General features: G+C 39.5%; 1 protein-coding gene across 2 annotated transcripts in view; it reads right to left on the bottom strand.

Annotated features, from left to right (window-relative positions):
- spock2 (SPARC (osteonectin), cwcv and kazal like domains proteoglycan 2) overlaps positions 1–16988 on the bottom strand; it is a 106218-nt gene extending 89230 nt beyond the window's left edge. Inside the window, exons 1-2 of one of the 2 annotated variants that reach the window (XM_057848190.1) lie at positions 16796–16988; positions 381–712 (exon numbers count right to left, since the gene is read on the bottom strand). In XM_057848190.1, the coding sequence (XP_057704173.1) occupies positions 381–581 (201 nt within the window). In that variant the 5' untranslated portion in view covers positions 582–712; positions 16796–16988. Of the gene's footprint in view, positions 1–380; positions 816–16795 lie in introns of those variants that run through there. The other variant, XM_057848191.1, reaches the window with a different exon arrangement.
- Positions 16989–26572: the final 9584 nt, after the last annotated feature.

The following is a 26572-nucleotide window of genomic DNA, read 5'->3' as shown; positions in this document are numbered from 1 at the left end:
ACAAGTCGGAGGAAGGAAGCTGTGTATCGCCCACATTAGACGGATGTGCACCCCGTTAATTGCTTGTTATTACCAAAAGCCCCAAGTGATAGGCAGTGATGCAGATCCATTTTTCCTTCTTATGAAACATCACATTTGAAGTGTGCTATTGAACTAATGAATGATGGTAAAGTAGCTTGCCTTCTTGTATGGATGCAAAGTGACCAACAAATTATCATTAATATTATTATTATTAATTAAAAAAATGTTGAGTTTTGGCAGGCTAAATTTGAGGATTTAATTTCTCATAGTTCTATCATAAACAAGTTGTGCCAAGTTGCCATGCTAATTAAGTGTATAGTGGATCTCATTTGTTGTCGCATTATAGTGCGCCTACTTACGTCTCTGAAGCGGTTCCAGTGCTTGATCTTGCGGCTGTACTGGGAAATGGTGGACAACCACTGCTCGTCCTCCATGAAATTACCGGCTTTTTCCGTCTCCTTGACGCCCCGCACGTCGGTTGCGGCGGCGGCGACGGCCTGGAGGCTTGAGCCGAGCAGCACCACCAGCAGCAGCGGCAGGGCGACCGCGAGGCGCAACATATCCGTCCTGTGGAGTCGCTGTGTCGGCCAAAGAATAAGCAGACGTCGCGGGAGGCGCGCCTTCTCGGTTCTCCTCTTCTCGGAGCAAGATGAAGATGAGGAGGAGGAGGAGGAAGAAGAGGATGCTGAGGCTGGAATGAAAAAAGTGATTAGCTTGGAGGACGCTCTTCTTCTGCGGGGAGGACGACAAGCGAGCGGGGTGGGGGTGTAACCTATATTTGAGGGAATGCAAATACGCTACGGCGAATCTGTGAGGTGTCCTCCGTTACCGACGTTACCCAAGTCACTCGGAACAAGAACCGTTATAGTAAAGTAGGCATGTGCCGGTATGAGATTCAGACGGTATGATAACCTTTTGCAAAAATATCACGGTATTACGGTATTGCAATTACAGCTGTAAAATGTGTTGCTTTGACATATCTGGGTTAAAAAAATCAAAAAGAAACTTTTTTCCATGGAACAGAATTTTTATTTTTCAAAACATATTACTTAGGGTCGTTCCGTCATGTTTTTTTGCTCCCGATCCAATCCCGATCGTTTTAGTTTGAGTATTTGCCGATCCCGATATTTCCCGATCCAATTCCAATCATTCCCGATAATTTTTCCCGATCATATACATTTTGGCAATGCATTAAGAAAAAAAATGAATACAACTCGGACGAATATACTGTATTTGTTTATTATGACAATAAATAAATGACAATAAATCCTCAAGATGGCATTTACATTATTAACATTCTTTCTGTGAGAGGGATCCACGGATAGAAAGACTTGTGACTTTGTATATTGTGACTAAATATTGCTATCTAGTGTATTTGTTGAGCTTTCAGTAAATGATACTTTAGCCATGCCCAAATGCATGATGGGAAGTGGAACCATGACTGTGCGTAGTGCTACCAATTGATATATCTTCTCTGCGTTGGGAATTAACATAAGGTGTTAAGAAAAAGATCAATTGCTACCTTGCTTCCCCACATTATTGATGTTGATGACATGATGTTTCTAATCGTTGGGAGAGGGATTTTAAGGCTTTAGCCAATTAAAAAAAAAGCTCCAAAGGCTGCCAAAATTCACTCTACTCAATTTACGCTGCCTTTTATCTCTCTCTAGATAGGTAAAACGCCGCCTTTACAGATTGAGCGCAACAATGCGTGAGTGGGTCGTGCAGCGCATGCATTAATTGCGTTAAATATTTTAACGTGATACATTTTTTAAAAAATTAATTACCGCCGTTATCGGGATAATTTTGATAACCCTACCTTAAGCCTAAACTAAGGACTCTGGATGAGTGTAACATATTATGTTTGTAATGTTAAATACAATTAGAAAACGATTTAATTAAAAAATATATATATATTAAAAAATGGCATGGCCGATGTTTTTTTGCCGATTCCGATACTTTGAAAATGACGTGATCGGATCCGATCGATCGGGACATCTCTAATATTACCGTTATTTCCCGAATATAAGGTGCACCCGTGTATAATGCGCACCCCAAATTTACTTGTAAAATCTAGGGGAAATTATTGTACCCGTTTATAACGCGCAACCTAATTTTAGCACCAATAAATAGAAGAATACAAGAAAACAGAGCTCGTGTACAGATACAGAAATGTCATTTTACTGACTGGTGAAACACAGCACAAGCATAGCACATTGGTAGTTCAAAACATTACCATAAATCAAACATGTCCAAAGTCTGGGCCAAATGCGGCCCGCGGTCAAATTTCATCTGGCCCCTAGCTTCTGTCATAAAATCAATTACGTCTGGCCCGCACACCGTATTGGCCCGAATATAAGAAGGTGTTTGTTGCATTGAAATAAGACTGAAAAAGTGGGGGTCGTCTTATATTCGCGGTCTAGACATTATACCCATTTACGACGCTAGATGGCGCCAGATATTATTGAAGCGATGTTCTCTCATGACAGATCTCAGCTACTTTCAAGTTTAACCAGTTTGCATTTGTTTTTCCTTATTCAGATTTGTTTCAAGACTACAGTTACAGTTAGACTTCACTTTGATGGTTAATGCAGTTATTGCAATTTTGTTGTTTTATCACAATAGATTGGTTTATTTACATTTCAAAAACCAGAAGCCATTTATTTACGAATGTGATTGCACTTTAGTTTACATATTTAAATATTCAGATATTAAGATTTGAATGAGGCAAAATAACATGCTTTTTCTCTCAAATATATTGTTATAATCATTAGTTTCAGATGTACTGTAATTATTTTCTGAATAAAAATTAATTTGGTGTTCAAAAAGTCTTTTTTTCAAACTTGAGTCTTGAAAAAGAGGGGGTCATCTTATAATCAGGGACGTCTTATATTCGGGCCAATACGGTAAATTGGTCAGCAGTGCTTCTACCAGCATATGAAGTAGCTTACACACTAAATGCTGCTCCTCATTTACCCACTAAAAGGTAGCAGCACTCTAAGCAACATTACCCCGTGTGACCGTTTACTTCCAATTTTCTAAAATGGCGACAATCAACAAAAAAACCCAAAGTTGACCGCGGCGGCAGACGGTTCAAGGATAGGTGGAAATTGGACTATTTCTTCACTAAACTATGCAACAACTCGGTCTGCCTCATTTGCAAAGAGACAGTAGCTGTTTTTAAAAAGTTCAATGTGAGGCAAAAATACCAAACAAGACACGCTACATGTACAACAAGATTATAGGGAAGATATGCAGCGAGAAAGAGAAGCAACTTGAAGCTAGTTTAATTTCACAGCAGCAGTATTTCGCAAGAGCCCGAGAGTCAAAAGAGAACGCCACAAAGGCTATATGCGAGATTGTTGAAATTATTCATTAAAAAATAAATAAATAAAAATGTGACACACAGAATGGCTTGCTAAAATTTGCTTAAATTTATTGTTCTAGTAAAGTACAGTGCCTTGCAAAAGTATTCGGCTCCCTTGAATCTTGCAACCTTTCGCCACATTTCAGGCTTCAAACATAAAGATATGAAATGTAATTTTTTTGTCAAGAATCAACAACAAGTGGGACACAATCGTGAAGTGGAACAACATTTACTGGATAATTTAAACTTTTTTAACAAATAAAAAACTGAAAAGTGGGGCGTGCAATATTATTCAGCCCCTTTACTTTCAGTGCAGCAAACTCACTCCAGAAGTTCAGTAAGGATCTCTGAATGATCCAATGTTGTCCTAAATGACCGATGATGATAAATAGAATCCACTTGTGTGTAATCAAGTCTCCGTATAAATGCACCTGCTCTGTGATAGTCTCAGGGTTCTGTTTAAAGTGCAGAGAGCATTATGAAAACCAAGGAACACACCAGGCAGGTCCGAGATACTGTTGTGGAGAAGTTTAAAGCCGGATTTGGATACAAAAAGATTTCCCAAGCTTTAAACATCTCAAGGAGCACTGTGCAAGCCATCATATTGAAATGGAAGGCGCATCAGACCACTGCAAATCTACCAAGACCCGGCCGTCCTTCCAAACTTTCTTCTTAAACAAGGAGAAAACTGATCAGAGATGCAGCCAAGAGGCCCATGATCACTCTGGATGAACTGCAGAGATCTACAGCTGAGGTGGGAGAGTCTGTCCATAGGGCAACAATCAGTCGTACACTGCACAAATCTGGCCTTTATGGAAGAGTGGTAAGAAGAAAGCCATTTCTCAAAGATATACATAAAAAGTCTCGTTTAAAGTTTGCCACAAGCCACCTGGGAGACACACCAAACATGTGGAAGAAGGTGCTCTGGTCAGATGAAACCAAAATTGAACTTTTTGGCCACAATGCAAAACGATATGTTTGGCGTAAAAGCAACACAGCTCATCACCCTGAACACACCATCCCCACTGTCAAACATGGTGGTGGCAGCATCATGGTTTGGGCCTGCTTTTCTTCAGCAGGGACAGGGAAGATGGTTAAAATTGACGGGAAGATGGATGCAGCCAAATACAGGAACATTCTGGAAGAAAACCTGTTGGTATCTGCACAAGACCTGAGACTGGGACGGAGATTTATCTTCCAACAGGACAATGATCCAAAACATAAAGCCAAATCTACAATGGAATGGTTGAAAAATAAACGTATCCAGGTGTTAGAATGGCCAAGTCAAAGTCCAGACCTGAATCCAATCGAGAATCTGTGGAAAGAGCTGAAAACTGCTGTTCACAAACACTCTCCATCCAACCTCACTGAGCTCGAGCTGTTTTGCAAGGAAGAATGGGCAAGAATGTCAGTCTCTCGATGTGCAAAACTGATAGAAACATACCCCAAGAGATTTGCAGCTGTAATTGGAGCAAAAGGTGGCGCTACAAAGTATTAACGCAAAGGGGCCGAATAATATTGCACGCCCCACTTTTCAGTTTTTTATTTGTTAAAAAAGTTTAAATTATCCAATAAATTTTGTTCCACTTCACGATTGTGTCCCACTTGTTGTTGATTCTGGACAAAATATTAAAATTTTATATCTTTATGTTTGAAGCCTGAAATGTGGCGAAAGGTTGCAAGGTTCAAGGGGGCCGAATACTTTTGCAAGGCACTGTACGTCATCCAAGGTCGGCCCCCCACATTTTTACCTCACCAAATCCGGCCCCCTTTGCAAAAAGTTTGGACACCCCTGCTCTACAGCATTTAAGTAGCGCAATCCCGCCAACAACTGCGGCGTGGTATTGGATAAAGCTCCTGAGTTTTCAAGCGGCACAGTACTTCTCTGCAAGTATGCTAATGCACCAATTTTGACAGCTTCATGACAACTAATCCCCTTGTGCGAATTTGCTTATCTCACATCGGTATCCAATTATTTGTTGTCACACTGCAGTATTTGGCATTGTTGCTTTATGCGAGGCAGCTGTGAGACCATCTCGGATGATAAGGAGAACTATAAAGTAACTGCAGCACCTGCATTATCTCTCATATTCTTCCATTATATATGTATGTATGTAAGGGAATCTATGCACTTGGGTAGATGGAAAACACAGTTGATTCAATTCTCCAGTCACATCCTATTATATGACAAAGTCAAACGATGGGGGAGTAGAACCTTCAGGTATTTCTTGTATGAGCCCAATGGAAAAACGTGCTCCTGTACCTCAGATGTATGCAGAGCCGAGATTGGCATTACTACACAAAGCAATCACCCACAAGCCATGTAATGAGATATATGTAGCTTTTTAATTGACTGTTGACATGAGATTGTGGCAGTGAGGACACTCCATCTCCTGATAAGGAAGCCGGATAGCTGCTGAGGGAAATGACAGTATAATTGAAAAATAAGCATAACCATCAGTTTCATCTTACATTGAAAGTGTTTATGTGTGTGGAGGGGGTAGGGAGATGTGTGCGTGCGTGTACGCACATGTACGTCCACACTGTTGACGCTAATACAGTGATCCCTCGCTACTTCACGCTTCAAACTTCACGCCCTCAGTCCATCGCAGATTTTTTTTTTCAATTAAAAAATTATGTAAATAAATACAAATGAGCTGTCTCGATCCGATCATGTTGTCCCCCTCTCCTTCCGGCTGCTTTTCTTGGTCTGACAGTCCACTGGAGTTGCTTATTAAAGTTAACGATGATTGACAGACGTTAGTGTTTGATCTTGCTTGAGACGCTTGGAAGTAGGCCTGTCGCGATAACAATTTTTAGTGTGCGATAATTATTCTCATAAATTATTGCGATATGAGATATTATTGCGCCCCCCAATTTTTTTTTTAACACATTTACAATAACACAGTGAGAATACAGTATATAATAATAGATCATTACACTGATTTGAACGCGATAAATATTTACTCTTAAATTCAAAAATACTTTTTAAGAAATCGCAACTAAAAACAATAGACCATGCCTCTTAAAAACAAAACAACAATGTTGATACCGCACAGGAACACAGAATAAATAAAATGTATTTAAAAAAAATAAAATAATAAATTGCACTTAATAACTTAAGCATTTAGGCAAATGAAAACTTTTCCCGTCATAGCTTCTGCAATGGTGTTCCATAGGGATGCAACGATACAGTTAAGTCATGGTTCGGTACGATTTTTGATACGGGGGACACGATTTTCGATCCGATTCAATACATTTAATGCTTTGTAAAAAAAAAAAAAAAAAATTTTTTTTTTTTTTTTTTGCTAAAGAGCAAACATTAAATTGCCATCATATAAACATGCATCTTAGTGCATAATATTTATGTGCTTACTTCTTACTGATCTGAAAAAAAATTGTATAAAGGTTCTGAGAACAATCTCAAACAAGGGCACACTGTTGATTGCTACAGCTCTCTTAGCAGCTAGGTTTACTACTTGAGCAAGACATCCTATTTGTGGTCCGAATCCATCTGTGTCACGTACTGAATTAACAATATTTGCAACATTATCTATAATCACTGGTATGGTTTGATTTGGCCTTCTTAACTTCCATTCAGTCATGACAGTTTAGAATTTATCGATGTAGTATATGGACTACGTGTCTCATAATCACTCCGGGCTCACATAGCCAATGGCATGGGACGTAGCACATCTAGTTTGCCATTTCATGATATCTAGTGTGTGCGCGCATTAAAAAAAGTTAGCAAGCGCCTCTGAAGTCAAGTCTGCTCATTACTACACAACACCAGCATATGACAATCGAGTTTCATAAACAGGACGAGTTTGAAGCAGCTGTTCGTTTTCAAAGCGAGGTTGTTCGTAGCAGCCAAGTTGGTAACAATGTTTTGCCGGACTTCGTCGTAAACATCCGGCGTTGTGCCGAAAAATAGCCGCCCCGCGTGAAATGTCACTCCTGACGGGAGCGCCCACACGTCAACAACACCGGCGCGCCATAGATGGTCCACAGTCACTCCAGAGCACTGACGCGGCCGGTATACGTTGAACAATAGGATATAATGGGAACGATTGGCTCCGGCGCTAGTTTTTGCCGGACCTGGAACGAAGATGCATTTTGCGCAGTTGGTAACGAGGAATCCGAACTTTTAACAGCACGTCTGCCGCACGCGCTCACGCACGTGCACGCGAGGCGATAAATCGCAGCGGAAAGATTATCGCCTTCATTTTTATTTATCGTGCGATAAATGGAATTATTGCATATTGCGACAGGCTTACTTGGAAGTCGAAACTTCAAAGCGCCGCATGCGTCAATCATTGTTTAGTTTGTTAAACAGTTGCTGTGGCTACTCATTGTGTGTAAATGAGCAGCTTTGTAATTTGCAGCTAATTAATGTAAGGAACATAAATTACATTTTTTAAGGCAGCAAGTTTGCTTTTTTTTTTTTTTTTTTTTAAGTAAAGCCAACTTATCATATTTTACACTGCAGACTTTCTGTAACACTTTCCACTTTTCCATGAATTTACATTAATTACTATACCGTCCAATTTAGACACACTGTAACAATTAAACGGAAAGTTTTGACATTGGTTTAGTTCCACTTTAAAAACAACAACAAATCAATTAAAAATTTCATGGTGTTAGCATGACACACACTGAGGCTGCCTAACTCTTTTAATTCAGTCACAAACAGCCTCCCAGGATGAAGTCATCGGAATGACAGATGAGCTAAATATTTGATGTCACGTCACCAAAATGAGCAATAGCTTCATTCAGCGACCAGACACGGTGAGACCACTTATGAATGATGATCAGCATCTCCTTTTTCTATTGGTAGTCCCATGTGTTCACTTCATCATGTTGCTATCGACTGCATGTGCCCCCCTCCACACCTATGTCTATCATTTCACAACTGGCAGTGACATCTGATCAATACACACAGTAATTGTCATTCTTGGGGATGGTGCAACCAAATGGCGTGTGCAAAGAATCTACCTCAATGGGGAATGTCATGTTAGAGTGTGCACTCAGATGGGAGGAAAAGCAATTATTTTTCAAACATGGGAATAGAAATAATGTATATAAAAAATGTGCTCAATCAGCGACAATGCTGTTCATATAAATCATTTGTTTGTGACCTGATGTAGTGACTTTGCCTGTGACTCAAAACACATGTGCCTCGAATGATCTTTCTTTGTTGAAATGCAAGGAACTTATCTCTATCAGCTAAGTAAACATAAACGTTTGTTTTCTTTTAATAAAATTATATGTGTATATGTGTATATACATATATATATACAGTGCCTTGCAAAAGTATTCGGCCCCCTTGAATCTTGCAACCTTTCGCCACATTTCAGGCTTCAAACATAAAGATATGAAATTTAATTTTTTTGTCAAGAATCAACAACAAGTGGGACACAATCGTGAAGTGGAACAACATTTATTGGATAATTTAAACTTTTTTTAACAAATAAAAAACTGAAAAGTGGGGCGTGCAATATTATTCGGCCCCTTTACTTTCGGTGCAGCAAACTCACTCCAGAAATTCAGTGAGGATCTCTGAATGATCCAATGTTGTCCTAAATGACCAATGATGATAAATAGAATCCACCTGTGTGTAATCAAGTCTCCGTATAAATGCACCTGCTCTGTGATAGTCTCAGGGTTCTGTTTAAAGTGCAGAGAGCATTATGAAAACCAAGGAACACACCAGGCAGGTCCGAGATACTGTTGTGGAGAAGTTTAAAGCCGGATTTGGATACAAAAAGATTTCCCAAGCTTTAAACATCTCAAGGAGCACTGTGCAAGCCATCATATTGAAATGGAAAGAGCATCAGACCACTGCAAATCTACCAAGACCCGGCCGTCCTTCCAAACTTTCTTCTCAAACAAGGAGAAAACTGATCAGAGATGCAGCCAAGAGGCCCATGATCACTCTGGATGAACTGCAGAGATCTACAGCTGAGGTGGGAGAGTCTGTCCATAGGACAACAATCAGTCGTACACTGCACAAATCTGGCCTTTATGGAAGAGTGGCAAGAAGAAAGCCATTTCTCAAAGATATCCATAAAAAGTCTCGTTTAAAGTTTGCCACAAGCCACCTGGGAGACACACCAAACATGTGGAAGAAGGTGCTCTGGTCAGATGAAACCAAAATTGAACTTTTTGGCCACAATGCAAAACGATATGTTTGGCGTAAAAGCAACACAGCTCATCACCCTGAACACACCATCCCCACTGTCAAACATGGTGGTGGCAGCATCATGGTTTGGGCCTGCTTTTCTTCAGCAGGGACAGGGAAGATGGTTAAAATTGACGGGAAGATGGATGCAGCCAAATACAGGAACATTCTGGAAGAAAACCTGTTGGTATCTGCACAAGACCTGAGACTGGGACGGAGATTTATCTTCCAACAGGACAATGATCCAAAACATAAAGCCAAATCTACAATGGAATGGTTGAAAAATAAACGTATCCAGGTGTTAGAATGGCCAAGTCAAAGTCCAGACCTGAATCCAATCGAGAATCTGTGGAAAGAGCTGAAGACTGCTGTTCACAAACACTCTCCATCCAACCTCACTGAGCTCGAGCTGTTTTGCAAGGAAGAATGGGCAAGAATGTCAGTCTCTCGATGTGCAAAACTGATAGAAACATACCCCAAGCGACTTGCAGTTGTAATTGGAGCAAAAGGTGGCGCTACAAAGTATTAACGCAAGGGGGCCGAATAATATTGCACGCCCCACTTTTCAGTTTTTTATTTGTTAAAAAAGTTTAAATTATCCAATAAATTTTGTTCCACTTCACGATTGTGTCCCACTTGTTGTTGATTCTTGACAAAATATTAGAATTTTATATCTTTATGTTTGAAGCCTGAAATGTGGCGAAAGGTTGCAAGGTTCAAGGTGGCTGAATACTTTTGCAAGGCACTGTAATTGATGTGATTGTTAAAGCTGGGGGTCAAACCTGAAACCAATAGTCACAGAAGGGGAGAGGGAAAATTTGTGGCCGAAAAAGGAGACTGAGCAAATGGGGGCGGAATGGAGCTGGTGAGGAGTACCTGACACAAATACATACCAGAAAAACACCATGAAACACCTGTCCAAAGAGCATGAGCGCCTTCTAGTGAAGAGCAAACAGTTCATCTCTGATTGATATAATGGAGTTATAGTAGGTATAATGGTTATTGTTTTGGTTGGTGACATTGGTGAAACTGAGAAAGCCACTGTTGGCATTTCTGGCAAAAATAAAGTCAATGTACGGAGCCCCCCAGGTGCCAGGGTAGACAAAAAAATCATAGCTAATCTGTACCCACAGTTTAGCAATCTGTGGGTAGATTTTAGTAATCTGTACCCACAGTTTACTAATCTGTACCCACAGATTACTAATCTGTACCCACAGATTACTAAACTGTGCCCACAGTTTAGCAATCTGTGGGTAGATTTTAGTAATCTGTACCCACAGTTTACTAATCTGTACCCACAGATTACTAAACTGTACCCACAGTTTAGCAATGAACCGGAAACAGTAGTCACCAATGTTTGGCGGGGACTCCAACCGCCGAGCAAGCACTTGCATGTTTTGCACTCGGCAAACAAAGGGGTTTTAAAAGGTAACTATTGCACGTTTTCTTTGGTAACCGTCTAAAATTTCACTTTCAGGTGTCATCAATCAATATGGCATGTTGTGTTTGCACATTTTCTGTGCTGCTGTCGTGTCCGTGCGTGCTTAATCTGTGGGTACAGATTGCTAAACTATGGATACAGTTTAGTAATCTGTGGGTACAGATTATTAAACTGTGGGTACAGTTTAGTAAACTGTGGGTACAGATTAGTAATCTGTGGGTACAGATTACTAAACTGTGGGTACAGTTTAGTAAACTGTGGGTACAGATTAGTAAACTGTAAGGCAAATTTATTTATTTTTATTTTATTTATATAGCACAATTCAACACAAGGCAATTCCGTAAATTAAGTGGGGACAGATTAGCTATGATTTTTTTCCCCCTACCCTGGCACCCGGGGGGCTCCGTATCAATGTGAAGAATAAAGACGAAAAAATGCCTAAAAATTTACGTATTTAAGAATTGCTTGTTAAAACTGCTTTAAGAAGTACGTTTTTCTCAAAAAGTTACTAAATGTAACGGAGTAAATGTAATGCGTTACTACCCACCTCTGCACAGAATGAAACAAACAACCAGGGCCCACGGCTCACTTTTAACCCGAGTTAGGTACATGTGAAGGCTGCGTTTGTAAGGCGTTCACACTATATCATGAAGTGCACCTGTCAGCACAACTAATTGAGGATCGAGAGCAAGTGGGTCATTTTGTGCTTCCTCCAGCAATAAATCACCAGCTGAAAGTGTTGCAGTCGCCCCTCTGGGGTGGGTGACAACAAGACGCGTTGACAAGTGTGAACATGATGATGCTGAGACACATGACTGAAGAGCTGACATTTAGGGTGACACAGCACTTTATGAAAGCAACATTTTAACATTATTAACCATCATTCTGAGTGTAAAAATGCTTAGCAGTGAATAAGAAATATATGACACACTTCCTCAAAGGCTATTAGAATATCTCAGTTGAACATTTCTGTAAATACTGTGTATAAAGCAACACTATATTATTACAACATTCTTGTAAACAAATTAGTGTCTTTCTTTCTGTCATTGCTTGCCAGTGACAACAATAGATGTCCAATTCATGTATACTGGGAGGACTGGCTTTGAATGCTCATGTTTGAGTGCCATTGATGGCCCTCAATGACGAATTCATTTTGACTGGGAGGGGCGAATGAACTGGTGGTGGAGAGGTGTCATTCAACTAGTTATCAGTCAACATATCAACACAGATGTTATGAAAATATTTTATAAAGGGTGAAAAGTTACCTACTGTTGCTTTCAACAATTGGAAACTAAGAATTATTTTCACAGTTGTAACAATGTGACTCTAGAACACTTGATTGCATAAAGGTTTAGATGTACAGTGGTATGAAAAAGTATCTGAAACTTTTGGAATTTCTCACATTTCTGCATAAAATCACCAAAATTCAAATGTGATGTGATCTTTGTCAAAATCACACAGATGGAAAAACAGTGTCTGCTTTAACTAAAACCACCCAAACATTTATAGGTTTTCATAGTATGCAATCAATGACAGAAGGGGTAAAATAAATAAGTGAACCATCATATTTGATATTTTGTGCAATAACTTCAACCAGGCTTCAACCTTCCTGTAGCTGCAGATCAGTCTGGCACATCAATCAGGACTGATCTTTGCCCATTCTTCTCTACAAAACTGCTGAAGTTCAGTCAGATTCCTGGGATGTCTGGCATGAATCGCTGTCTTTAGGTCATGCCACAGTATCTCAATGGGGTTCAAATCTGGACTTTGTCTTGGCCACTCCAGAACGTGTATTTTGTCATTGTCTTGTTGCAGCATCCATTCTCATTTTAGCTTCAACTGTCTGACAGACGGCCTCAGGTTTTCCTGTAAAACATCTTGATAAACTTTAGAATTCATTCTTCCATTAATGATTGCAAGTTGTCCAGGCCCTGAGGCAGCAAAACAGACCCAAATCATGATGCTCCCTCCACCATGCTTCACAGTGGGGATGAGGTGTTGATGTTGGTGAGCGGTTCCATTTCTTACATTGTGTGTTACTCCCAAACAATTCAACTTTGGTTTCATCAGTCCACAAAATATTTTGCCAAAACGTCTGTGGATTGTCCAAGTGCCTTTTTTGCGAACATTAAACGACCAAAAATGTAAAAATGTTTTTTTAGAGAGCAGTTGCTTCCTCCATGGAGTCCTCCCATGAACACCATTCTCGGCCATAGTTTTACATATAGTTGATGTGTGCACAGAGATATTGGACTGTGCCAGTGATTTCTGTTAGTCTTTATCAGACACTCTAGGGTTCTTTTTTAACTCTCTGAGTATTCTGCGCTGAACTCTTGGCGTCATCTTTGGTGGATGGCCACTCCTTGGGAGAGACTGACTGTCGATTGATGAACTTCCAGACTTTTAGAGATGGTTTAGTATCCTTTCCCAGCTTTATACAAATCAACAATCCTTGATCGCAGGTCTTCAGACAGCTCTTTTGAACGAGCCATGATGCACATCAGACAATGCTTCTCATCCAGAAAATTCTTACCAGGTGTGTGTTCTATGGTGGGCAGGGCAGCTTTAAACCACTCATCAGTGATTGGGCACACACCTGACTTAAATTGTTTGGTAAAAAATGGTTTCAATTGTTCTTTAAGTCTCCTTAAGCAGAGGGTTTACTTAGTTTTCCCCCCCTTCTGTCATTGTTTGCATGCTATAATCATTAAAATTAGGAATGTTCCGATCATGTTTTTTTGCTCCCGATCCGATCCTGATCGTTTTAGTTTGAGTATCTGCCGATCCCGATATTTCCCGATCCGATTGCTTTTTTTTTGCTCCCGATCATATACATTTTGGCAATGCATCAAGAAAAAAATGAATAAAACTCGGACGAATATATACATTCAACATACAGTACATAAGTACTGTATTTGTTTATTATGACAATAAATCCTCAAGATGGCATTTACATTATTAACATTCTTTCTGTGAGAGGGATCCACAGATAGAAAGACTTGTGACTTTGTACATTGTGACTAAATATTGCCATCTAGTGTATTTGTTGAGCTTTCAGTAAATGATACTGTAGCCATTTAACTGTTCTGCCCAAATGCATGGTGGGAAGTGAAACCATGACTGTGCATAGTCACACCAATTGATATATCTTCTCTGCCTTTGGAAGTAACATAGGGTGTTAAGGAAAAGATCAACCACAATCGTTCTTCCCCACATTGCTTCCCATGATATTCCTAATTGTTGAGAGAGGAATTTTAAGGCTTTAGCCAATTAAAAAGAGGCTCCAAAGACTGCCAAAATTCTCTCTACTCATTTCACGCTGCCTGTTAGCTCTATTTATAGGTAAAACGGTGCCATTATAGATGGAACGCGACAATGGGTGAGTGGGTCGTGCAGCGCATGCGTTAATTGCATTAAATATTTTAACGCGATTAATTTTTAAAAAATTCATTACTGCCGTTTACGCGATAAATTTGATAGCCCTACTTTAAGCCAAAACTAAAGACTCTGGATGAATGTAAGACATTTTGTCTGTAACGTTAAATACAATTAGAAAACGATTTAATTCAAAAATATATATATATTAAAAAAAGGCATGTCCGACATTTTTTTGCCGATTCTGATACTTTGAAAATGACGTGATGCCGATCGATCGGGACATCTTTAATTAAAATATGAATGATTGGGTGGTTTTAGTTAAAGCAGACACTGTTTTTTCATCTGTGTGGTTTTGACAAAGATCAGCTCACATTTGATGGTGATTTTATGCAGAAATGTGAGAAATTCCAAAAGATTCAGATACTTTTTCATACCACCGTATAGTACTTCAAGTAAATGTACCTTGCTACTCAGAAGTGTGAGGTAGACTTGATCACTATTCCGCTGTACTGTAACTAATGGAAACATTAATTAAGCAGCTCGAGGATGATTCCACTTTTAACGCTGGTGGTAGCAACGTGATCACTAAGACGACGGGCATGGCAACCACCACAATCAGGGACTCACGTGTGGCCTTATTGCATCACAGGTGACACGTCAGGGAGGAAAGTAGAATAGGGAGGAGGAAATAGAGCATGGCGCATGCCATGTTTTACAATTCAAACAGGCCTCTGAGAGCTGTTAAGTTACGCCGCCTCAGGCTAGCCACTTCATGTATAATGAATGTACAAAGCAAATGGATGGCTGACAATGTTTTTTCCCTTTCCATTGTTGTCAAAAGACAGCCTATTATTTGAAAAGAGAATAAGGCAGTTCATTTATTTAGTTTAAATGCTAAAATCTTCTTGAGTAGCTCTCAAACATTAAAAAAAGTGCCAAAAATATTTCTTTGGTATGTTAATTTTCACAAAAACAGTCCTAAAACAAGGCACTTCTTTAAAAAGGGACCGTGTCAGAACTACTTTTCTCATAAGTATTGAAAATGATCCCCCAGTGCATGACAGTACACATTTTAGTTGTTATGTAGGGTGAATTTAGGTTATCCTGCTGTATTTTTTTTCCATGCAGGTGAAAAAGGAACAAAGAACTCTTATAAACAAGCTCTTTTATCATGAACGCAGAGCAATGAGGTCCCCATGTGGAGAGTTTGATTATAACAGGCTCAACAGCAGACCCAGAATGAAGAAATATGAACATGAACATATATAACAGACTAAATCTATCTGTCCAACCGTCAGTCCCGACAATCTATGCACTCCACAATTCATGCCATTGTGTGAAACTAGGTAGTCACTTGCCCACACTCAAATCTTACAAATTGTTCAAAATCAAGGGCGTAGGTTTGCATAGGGACGGTAGGGACATAACACTACCAACTTTTCAAGATGCTCAAATTGTCCCCACCAACTTTTAAGCAACTTTATATGCATTATAAAACGAATTCAGTTATATCTGTAATTTCTAGAGATGTCCCGATCGATCGTCATCCAGATCGATCAAGTCCGATCACGTCATTTTTAGGGTTGGGAATCTCTGGCATGAAGCCGATTCGATATGTATCTAGATACACAGGTTACGATTCGATTAAAAAACGATACATTTTTAAGGCCGAGCGATTCGATACGATTCGATATAGTTTAAGAACGATACGGTTCGATACAGAGTGAAAACGATACGATAGTAAACATTTGTTGTGTGTGTTCGTACAGTATTTTAAAAATATAAGAAAGACCACATTTTTTAATAGCAAAATTAAACAACAAAATTTCATACCAACGTTATGTTTTATTTTTTTATGAGAAAAAAAAATAAGGCTTACGATATGACCGTCATTTTGTTGGATGGGATTAATAATACAATAAAACTCCAGTCACAGACAACAATAAAGTGCGGTAATTCAATTACTGTATTTCCTGGTGTTTTTAACACGAGAGGTAAGTAATTTAAGTGCAAACTTTCAACGTAAACATCTTACAAACAAAAAATATTAATTATATGCAGCAGCTCTTGAAAAAAATAATAAACCTGCTAGTGTTGTCATAAATAAATAATAAATTATGCTTTACGACTGGTATAATTGGGGGAATAAAAACATGGCATTTTAGACAGACAGGTCAATAATCATTACTTTAACCTAATACACAGCAAAGTCATTCACTTATGCCTGTGCTTCCTCATTTTTTATTGCTCATCACTGTCCATATCTTTTTTGAAGGGCAGATTTTTCTTGAGGAAGATCAATTAATCCACATGTTCATGTTTATGTTTAAGTAGACTGCGTTTCGTGGAAACAATATGCCGCCCTTTCCAGCATTGTAGTGGGTTTTTTTTCAGTGTTAAAACTCACGATTTCTGTACCGCTCCACACTTCACACAAGCTCTATCCCATGCGAACAGATCTGGCTGCCTTCATCACTTCAAAGTCCGACTTTTGTTTTCCTGAGTGCGTTGAAAATCAATCACAGCACGCCGCTGCCGTCGGTGATCACACTGTCCATTGTTTTAGCATGTTGCTTCGTTGCCACTACTAGTTTCGTTTTGGGCCGTGAAGAAATTGCTGCGGAGCGTGCGTTACAGTGGTTTCGTTAGCTCTCGCGTTGTTATGACACGCCCGTGACGATCGGGTAATGACGGCGACTAGTAGCGGTTCTGCCGAAATGCATGGGAAGTTGAGGCAACCACGACTGTGAGTAGTGCTTGTCCATATTATATCATGCGTGCGGTCTCGATCTACATGTGCACTGTGTGGTGAATGACGAGCACCTGTGTCATTCACTGAAAGACACAAGCGCAGCATGTGAAGTAAAAGCTAAATTATCATATTAAGCAATGCATTGAACTAGGCATTAGAAGCCGATTCTTGTGCTCGCGATAGCCGAATTCTATCTCTACTATCGGTTCACTGAATATTTAATGGCCAATTACTGTCGAATGGTAACTTTACTATTGATACATCTGTATCTCTCACCTGGAAAACCGGATATCCGGTCGTATCGGTTTATCGTTCTCAAGCTTAGTCATTTTCAAAGTATCGGAATCGGCAAAAAAATATCGGCCATGCCTTTTTTTAATATATATTTTTTAATTAAATCGTTTTCTAATTGTATTTAACGTTACAGACATAATATGTTACACTCATCCAGAGTCTTTAGTTTAGGCTTAAGGTAGGGTTATCAAAAATATCCTGATAACGGCGGAAATTAATTAATTAAAAAATGTGTCACGTTAAAATAATTAACGCAATTAATATATGCGCTGCACGACGCGACCCTCTCATTCATTATCACGCTCAATCCGTAATGACACGGTTTTACCTATAGAAAGAGATAAAAGACAGCGCTAAATGAGTAGAGTGAATTTTGGCAGCCTTTGGAGCCTTTCCTCAACTAGCTAAAACCTTGCAATCCCTCTCCCTACAATTAGAAATATCATGTTGTGAAATAAGGTGGCAATTGATCTTTGTCTTAACACCTTAAGTTATTTCCCAAAGCAGAGAAGATATATCCATTGGTAGCACGACGCACAGTCATGGTTCCACTTCCCATCATGGTTCCACTTCCCATCATGTATTGGGGCATGGCTGCAGTATCATTTACTGAAAGCTCAACAAATACACTAGATGGCAACATTTAGTCACAATATACAAAGTCAGAAGTCTTTCTATCCGTGGATCCCTCTCACAGACAGAATGTTAATAATGTAAATGCCATCTTGAGGATTTATTGTCATAATAAACAAATACAGTGCTTATGTACTGTATGTTGAATGTATATATTCGTCCGAGTTTTATTCATTTTTTTCTTAATGCATTGCCAAAATGTATATGATCGGGAAAATTTATCGGGAATGATTGGAATTGAATCGGGAGCAAATAAAAGCAATCGGATCGGGAAATATCGGGATTGGCAGATACTCAAACTAAAACGATCGGCTCGGGAGCAAAAAAACATGATCGGAACAACGCTAGTAATTTCCCATGTGTTAGGGTGATTAAACGTCCTCTTTTGCCCGGACAAGTCCTACTTTCACATAGTATCCTCGTCGTCTGGGCGGGTTTTATAAAGTCATAAAAATATCCGGTTTTTATGATTTTTCACGGGACCAATTTGAAGAGAATCCCTCCTGCCGCTGGGTGGCAGCGACTGCCTGCGATGACATGGCTCCTACTCGTAGGGAGGGAAGAAGTAGTTCTTGTTTTTGTTGGCAGTTTACCCCTATCATTAGGCATTACCGCCATCTACTGGGTTGATGATTTGGTCACAACGCCTACCCAATTGTTAAGTTTTTTTTTACGATAAATACGTATATAATGGCAACTGTTGACTTCTGTCAGAGCTTTGACTGTAAAATCTCATTTGGTGTCGCATCGTTGCGCTGCCGATGATTGTAAACTTTTACGGCAGTTTGATTTTTGCCTGAGCTAGCTATCAGTAAGCTAAACCGCGCTAGGCATTATGGGAAACGTAGTTTTGAACTGCTACGTTTGGAAACATGCTGGTTGAATAGTTTGTCAGTTTAATTCGGTTTTTGTTTGTGTGCAATCTAGAACATTGAAAGAGAATGGGAATAACAATTTGTCAAGGACAATTGTCGTGATAGTAATTTATAAAAATGTTTAGTTGGCACATAGCCTACTGTGTGTATGTGTATTGACTGGACTACTAAGTCTGCATTATATAAATATATATATATATATATATATATGTATATGTATATATATATATATATATTTTTTTAAAAGTCATTATTTTTTTTCAAACTGCATTTTTCCATCCAGAGTGAGGAGCACACTATAAATATATTAAAGTGATATAGGCATATTTGAGTGAACTTCGAGTAAAATTCAAGTATCTTGAGGCCGGGTTGAGTGTCCTCTTTTTTGGAAATCAAAATATGGTCACCCTACCATATGTTGTAAGGATAGAATTGACATTACCATTTTTAAGTGAATTATTGTCATTATGTTCATACTTACATTTACCCCTTTTCACATGCTGAATGCGCCGGTCCATCCCCCCTCAAACCCCATAGATGACTTGACCCACTCTCGACACACGCACACTCACACAGGGATATTAGAAGTGTTTTTCGGCCAGCGGCAGCCAATGTACTGTAATTTTCGCACTACAAGGCGCACATGACCATAAGCCACCACCCACCAAATTTGGCACATAACGGCATACTGTATGTTCATAGATACAGTGGGCCAAATAAGTTTTTAGTCAACCACTAATTGTGCAAGTTCTCCCACTTCATAATATTAGAGAGGCCTGTAATTGTCAACATGGGTAAACCTCAACCATGAGAGACAGAATGTGGGGGAAAAAAACAGAAAATCACATGGTTTGATTTTTAAAGAATTTATTAGCAAATCATGGTGGAAAATAAGTTTTTGGTCAATACAAAAGTTCATCTCAATACTTTGTTATGTACCCTTTGTTGGCAATAACAGAGGGCAAATGTTTTCTGTAAATCTTTACAAGCTTTTCACACACTGTTGCTGGTATTTTGGCCCATTCTTCCATGCAGATCTCCTCTAGAGCAGTGATGTTTTGGGGCTGTCGTTGGGCAACACGGACTTTCAACTCCCTCCACAGATTTTCTATGGGGTTGAGATCTGGAGACTGGCTAGGCCACTCCAGGACCTTGAAATGCTTCTTACGAAGCCACTCCTTTGTTGCCCTGGCTGTGTGTTTAGGATGATTGTCATGCTGAAAGACCCAGCCACGTCTCATCTTCAATGCCCTTGCTGATGGAAGGAGATTTTCACTCAAAATCTCTTGATAAATGGCCCCATTCATTCTTTCCTTTACACAGATCAGTCGTCCTGGTTCCTTTGCAGAAAAACAGCCCCAAAGCACGATATTTCCACCCCCATGCTTCACAGTGGGTATGGTGTTCTTCGGATGCAATTGAGTATTCTTTCTCCTCCAAACACGAGAATCTGTGTTTCTACCAAAAAGTTCTATTTTGGTTTCATCTGACCATAACACATTCTCCTAGTCCTCTTCTGGATCATCCAAATGCTCTCTAGCGAACCGCAGACGGGCCTGGACGTTTACTGGCTTCAGCAGGGGGACACATCTGGCAGTGCAGGATTAGAGTCCCCTGCGGCGCATTGTGTTACTGAAAGTAGCCTTTGTTACTGTGGTCCCAGCTCTCTGTAGGTCATTCACTAGGTCCCCCCGTGTGGTTCTGGGATTTTTGCTCACCGTTCTTGTTATCATTTTGACGCCACGGGGTGAGATCTTGCATGGAGCCCCAGATTTATGGAGATTATCAGTGGTTTTGTAGGTCTTCCATTTTCTAATAATTGCTCCCACAGTTGATTTTTTTACATCAAGCGTTTTACCTATTGCAGATTCAGTCTTCCCAGCCTGCTGCAGGTCCACAATTTTGTCTCTGGTGTCCTTCGACAGCTCTTTGGTCTTGGCCATAGTGGAGTTTGGAGTGTGACTGACTCGGTTGTGGACAGGTGTCTTTTATACCGATAATGAGTTAAAATAGGTGCCATTCATACAGGTAATGAGTGGAGCCTCGTTATACCTCGTTAGAAGAAGTTAGCCCTCTTTGACAGCCAGAAATCTTGCTTGTTTGTAGGTGACCAAATACTTATTTTCCACTCTAATTTGGAAATAAATTCTTTAAAAATCAAACTGTTATTTTCTGTTTTTCCCCCCACATTCTGTCTCTCATGGTTGAGGTTTACCCATGTTGGCAATTACAGGCCTCTCTAGTCTTTTCAAGTAGGAGAACTTGCACAATTGGTGGTTGACTAAATACTTATTTACCCCACTGTATACATTTTCAAATATTGTTATTCCTCTGGATTATTTTGTTGCTTGTGGCCCCTAACGCATCCATCACCATTAAAGGTTATAAACATCAAATACGTTAACACACTGGGAAGGCTAGACTTGAGTAATCATTTTTCACTGCTATTGGAGCCTGGGACGGCCCCCCAGTCAAATAGGACTGGATGTCTATCGCTGTCAAAAGCAGTTAATGGAGGGATTTCAAGTTGACACTTGCATTCTTTCCTTCGCATGAAGTCAGGTCATACACTGCAGGCCAAAAGTATTGGCACCCTTGCAATTCTGTCAGATGAAGCTCAATTTCTCCCCAAAAATGATTGCAATTACAAATGCTTTGGTATCTTCATTTATTTTGCTTGCAATGAAAAATCACAAAAGAGAATGGGGAAAAAATCATTATCATTTTACACAAAATTCCAAAAATGGGCCGGACAAAAGTATTGGCACCCTTTGAAAAATCATGTGATGCTTCTCTAATTTGTGTAATATACAGCACCTGTTACTTACCTGTGGCACATAACAGGTGGTGGCAATAACTAAATCCCAGTTAAAATGGAATAAAGTTGACTCAACCTCTGTCCTGTGTCCTTGTGTGTACCACATTGAGCATGGAGAAAAGAAAGAAGACCAAAGAACTGTCTGAGGACCTGAGAAGCAACATTGTGAGGAAGCATGGCCAATCTCAAGGCTACGAGTACATCTCCAAAGACCTGAATGTTCCTGTGTCTCCCGTGCCTAGAGTCATCAATAAGTGTAAATCCCATGGCACTGCGGCAAACCTTCCAAGATGTGGACGGAAAAGAAAAATTGTCAAGAGATTTCAATGAAAGATTGTGCGAATGGTGGATAACGAACCTTGACTAACAGCCAAACAATTTCAAGCTGTCCTGCAGTCCGAGGATACAACAGTGTCAACCCGTAATATCCGTTGGCATCTGAATGAAAAAGGACCCAATGGCAGGGTACCCAGGAAGACCCCACTTCTGACCCAGAAACATAAAAAAGCCAGGCTGGAGTTTGCCAAAACTTACTTGAAAAAGGCAAAAAATGTTTTGGAAGAATGTTCTCTGGTCAGATGAGACAAAAGTAGAGCTTTTTGGGAAAAGGCATCAACATCGAGTTTACAGGGGGAAAATGAGGCCTTCAAAGAAAAGAACATGGTCGCCACAGTCAAAAATGGCGGAGGCTCCTTGATGTTTTGGGGTTGCTTTGCTACCTCTGGCACTGGACTGCTTGACTGTGTGCATGGCATTATGAAGTCTGAAGACTACCAACAAATTTTGCAGCATAATGTAGGGCCTGGTGTGAGAAAGCTGGGTCTCCCTCAAAGGTCATAGGTCTTCCAGCAGGGCAATGACCCAAAGCACACTTCAAAATGCACTAGAAAATGGTTTGAGAGAAAGCACTGGAGATTTCTAAAGTGGTCAGCAATAAGTCCAGACCTGAATCCCACAGAACAACTGTGGAGAGATCTGAAAATGGCAGTTTGGGGAAGGCACCCTTCAATTCTCAGAGACCTGGAGCAGTTAGCCAAAGAAGAATGGTCTAAAATTACAGCAGAGCATTGTCAAAAACTCATTGATGGGTACGGGAAGCGGTTGTTCGCAGTTATTTTGTCTAAAGGTTGTGCTAGCAAGTATTAGGCTGAGGGTGCCAATACTTTTGTCTGGCCCATTTTTGGAGTTTTGTGTAAAATTATAACGATTTAATTTTTTAAAAAAATTTTTCATTGCAAGCAAAAATAAATGAAGATATTACTACCAAAGCATTTGAAATTGCAGTCATTTTCTGGGAGAAATTGAGCATTATCCAACAGAATTGCAGAGGGGGCAATACTTTTGGCCGGCAGTGTATAACATTTTTAGAGCTGAAACGAATACTCGTTATTCACCTCGAGTAGTCGTTTATTTTGACAGCTCTAAGCATCATGTTTTCCTCGGGCTACTTTTAATGCGGGACAACGTGCTGATGTCACGTGCGTAGAGGAAGAAGCAAAAAAAAAAAACAACAAACAAACAAACAAAAATTTCGGCCGACAGCCGTTACAAACGGCGCCGACGTTGCTAAATACTAGCCCGCACGATGCTATGTTGGTAGCAGGTAGCGTCTGATGAGTCTCATAGAGATCACATGTATGTTGAACTAGATGCGGAATGACAGACTCGGCCGCGTCTGGGCAGCGTTAGTAAACAGCCGCCATCTTAAAGCAGTAGAGCGCTAAGCGCTAATAAAGAGCGCTAAGCGCTAATAAATAAGATTAACGTTACTGTCACTAGCTCACGTAATGTTAGCCCTGCGGAGGGCTAGGCTTGGAGGAAAGAAAAAGACTCCAGGCAGAGAGGCGGGAGCACTTTTGTCCTTTGTCTAATGGTACCAAGATGTCTCATCTGTATTTGTTTGTCTTTCAGTGTAAATTCTTTGTTCTTTTTTATTCCCAAGTTCTGTGTCATCATCTCCTGTTCGCTATAAGAATAAAAAACCCTGTAACAAGGAAAAATCGACTCTTTTCCTTCAGTTTCTATTATTTATGACCACTGTCGATGCGTGGCTAATGTGTCTTACATACAGGCTTTAACATAACATAACATAACATAACATAACATAACATAACATAACATAACATAACATAACATAACATAACATAACATAACATAACATAACATAACATAACATAACATAACGTTGTGGAATGATGAGGGTGTAAATTAAAAACTTAATAATGCTAACTATCAATTTTAGCTCAGTAGTCATTGCTGGATAAAACACCAAGTAGCACTGGTCCCTAATGTGCTCCAATACAGCCTGTATCATACATTTATTTTGAACACTGCAAAAACTCAAAATCCTATCAGGACTTACAGTTAAGACTAACTTAAAGCTTAACTAGAACTTAAAAATGGCTTGACACAAATAGAAATTCAATTGAAACACATGGGGAAAAAATCCTAACTTTTAAGTGATGTGTGTTATCAAGCGTAACGGCATTTTTAGGTATGTGTATATATATATATGTATTAGGGCTGTCAAAATTATCGCGTTAACGGGCGGTAATTATTTTTTTAAATTAATCACGTTAAAATATTTGACGCAATTAACGCACATGTCCCGTTCAGACAGTATTCTGCCTTTTGGTAAGTTTTAAAGCAAGGCTTTTTGTGCTGTCTAACAGCGAACTCTTGTGGTCGCTTTGCGACATGGTTTATTGTTTTCGTGCCAGTTAAATTTGGCTGCACGACATCTCGGGCTGACGCCTACGTTGTAATGTTGTGCTTATATGATCCTTGGACAAGATTTGTCCGTAAGTATTGTTGTTGTAAAGAATGTACATATTATGTTTGTAAGCGAAATGTTAATATTTTTGTATGAGACGCTTTTTGTTTATGTTTAGTGAACCTGTATAGTGTGCTAAGCTAACGTTGTTGCTAATGCAATGCTTGTGTACTTTTTTTGTAGTTTTACGACAGTCTAAAGAGGACAATGGTTTGAGGCCATTTTATTAATAAATCAGATGAAAAAGGAGGAAGTCTGATTATTAAGGCGTCGTTCACTAGCTGTCTAGCTTTGGAAAAAGTAGACGCTTCGGAGTGAGGACAGCATAGACAGATTTAAATGACAGTAGAGTGAAATGCCCACTACAGTCCTTATGTACCGTATGTATGTATATATCCATCTTGTGTCTTCTTTCCATTCCAACAATTTATTTTACAGAATATATATATAATTTACAGAAAAATATGGCATATTTTATAGATGGTTTGAATTGCGATTAATTACGATTAATTAATTTTTAAGTTTTAATAAACTCGATTAAAAATTTTAATCGTTTGACAGCCCTAATATATATATATATATATATATATATATATATATATATATATATATATATATATATATATATGCATTTTTTTTTAATAAGATCTAAAGGTTTTTTGAGTGAAAAGCAGTTTTTTAAAATTCTAGTTAAATCTGAGATGCAATTGTTGGCTGTTTTCAACAATATACATAAAAAATAAAGACATTGATTGACTGAAAATGATAAAATGTCTTGTTTTCTCATGTATATCTATAATTGCTCTTCACCTGAAAATATATTTGTTTTATCTGATTAATCGATCAATCGATAGAATTTTCAGTAGATTACTCGATTACTAAAATATTCGATAGCTGCAGCCCTAAACATTTTACTGCAGTTTAAAAAAAAACGATGCAACGTTTTATACAGAGGCGTAGCAAGGGTCCCTGGGGGCCCCAGGCAACAAGCAACATGGGGCCCTTCTGAGTCACGTGACACACATACATACTCGTGCAGTATAATGAAGACAAAGGTGGGGTGGGCGAGTGCAAGTGCGCGCTGCGTGCACGTGCGGTCATCTTGGCCATAAAAGTGGCGAAAACTAAGCACTTTACACCAACTCATATGGATGTACTTACATTCGTTCATGAACGCACACATTTTAACAGGTGGCCGTCCTCTGCTCAAAATGCGCACCTTACGCCTATTCTCACTCCCAGAATAGGCAGCGCTTGTGACGTTGGGCAATAACAGCACTGGTTGCTATGGGAACCTACGCATACCCAAGGAACCTTGCTAAAAGGAGTATTCATCGTTTAGGATTATTTTAGATGCATATATGTTATATTTTTCTTATATAGTATTCGACGAGGAATACGATAGACCCATTAATAGACTTTTTTTTGGGGGGGGGGGGAAATCACCATTTCTTTAAGTAGTCACATGAATAATGAGGTGGCCTGTGAAAATCAACGTAAAACAACTCGGCAAGGACTTTCCAGAGAGTACTCGGGGAGTCACACTTTAAACAATCATGTGGTTTTGATAGCTATTTGGACTTTCTTAAACATGCATAATCTATGTGGTTAGTGCTGATTGAGATCGATAAGAGAATCGTTAGATAATCTCTCAAATGATTCCATGGTATTTAAACACTCCCTACACTTGTCACTGCGTTAGTGCAGTAAAGCTGCGTGTGCTAAATTTGTTGGCCCGCTGGGGGCCCCTGCTGGCTGGGGGCCCTAGGCAATTGCCTGGTTTGCTTAATGGGACGTGACGCCTCTGGTTTTATAGATGATGATTCTAAAAGTGTATTAGAAGCACTTTTAGCATATTTTCAAAAGCCAAAAATAAAACACCTTTAATGCAAGATTGAGTGGTTTGTTTTGATCGTCTCTCACAAAAACGTTGGATTGTGGCAAACCTCAAATTTGCTGCCTACGTGCAAAACGAGAGGGTCGTGTGACGTCAGCTGCTGACCCCTCACACAAGCATCTCATCGAGCAACTTTCTAATA

The sequence above is a fragment of the Corythoichthys intestinalis genome, chromosome 10 (genome assembly GCF_030265065.1).
Source record: "Corythoichthys intestinalis isolate RoL2023-P3 chromosome 10, ASM3026506v1, whole genome shotgun sequence".
NCBI classification, from domain to species: Eukaryota; Metazoa; Chordata; class Actinopteri; order Syngnathiformes; family Syngnathidae; genus Corythoichthys; species Corythoichthys intestinalis.
The sequence above is the reverse complement of the archived record's forward strand: the minus strand, read 5'-3'. Positions and strand labels throughout refer to the sequence as shown.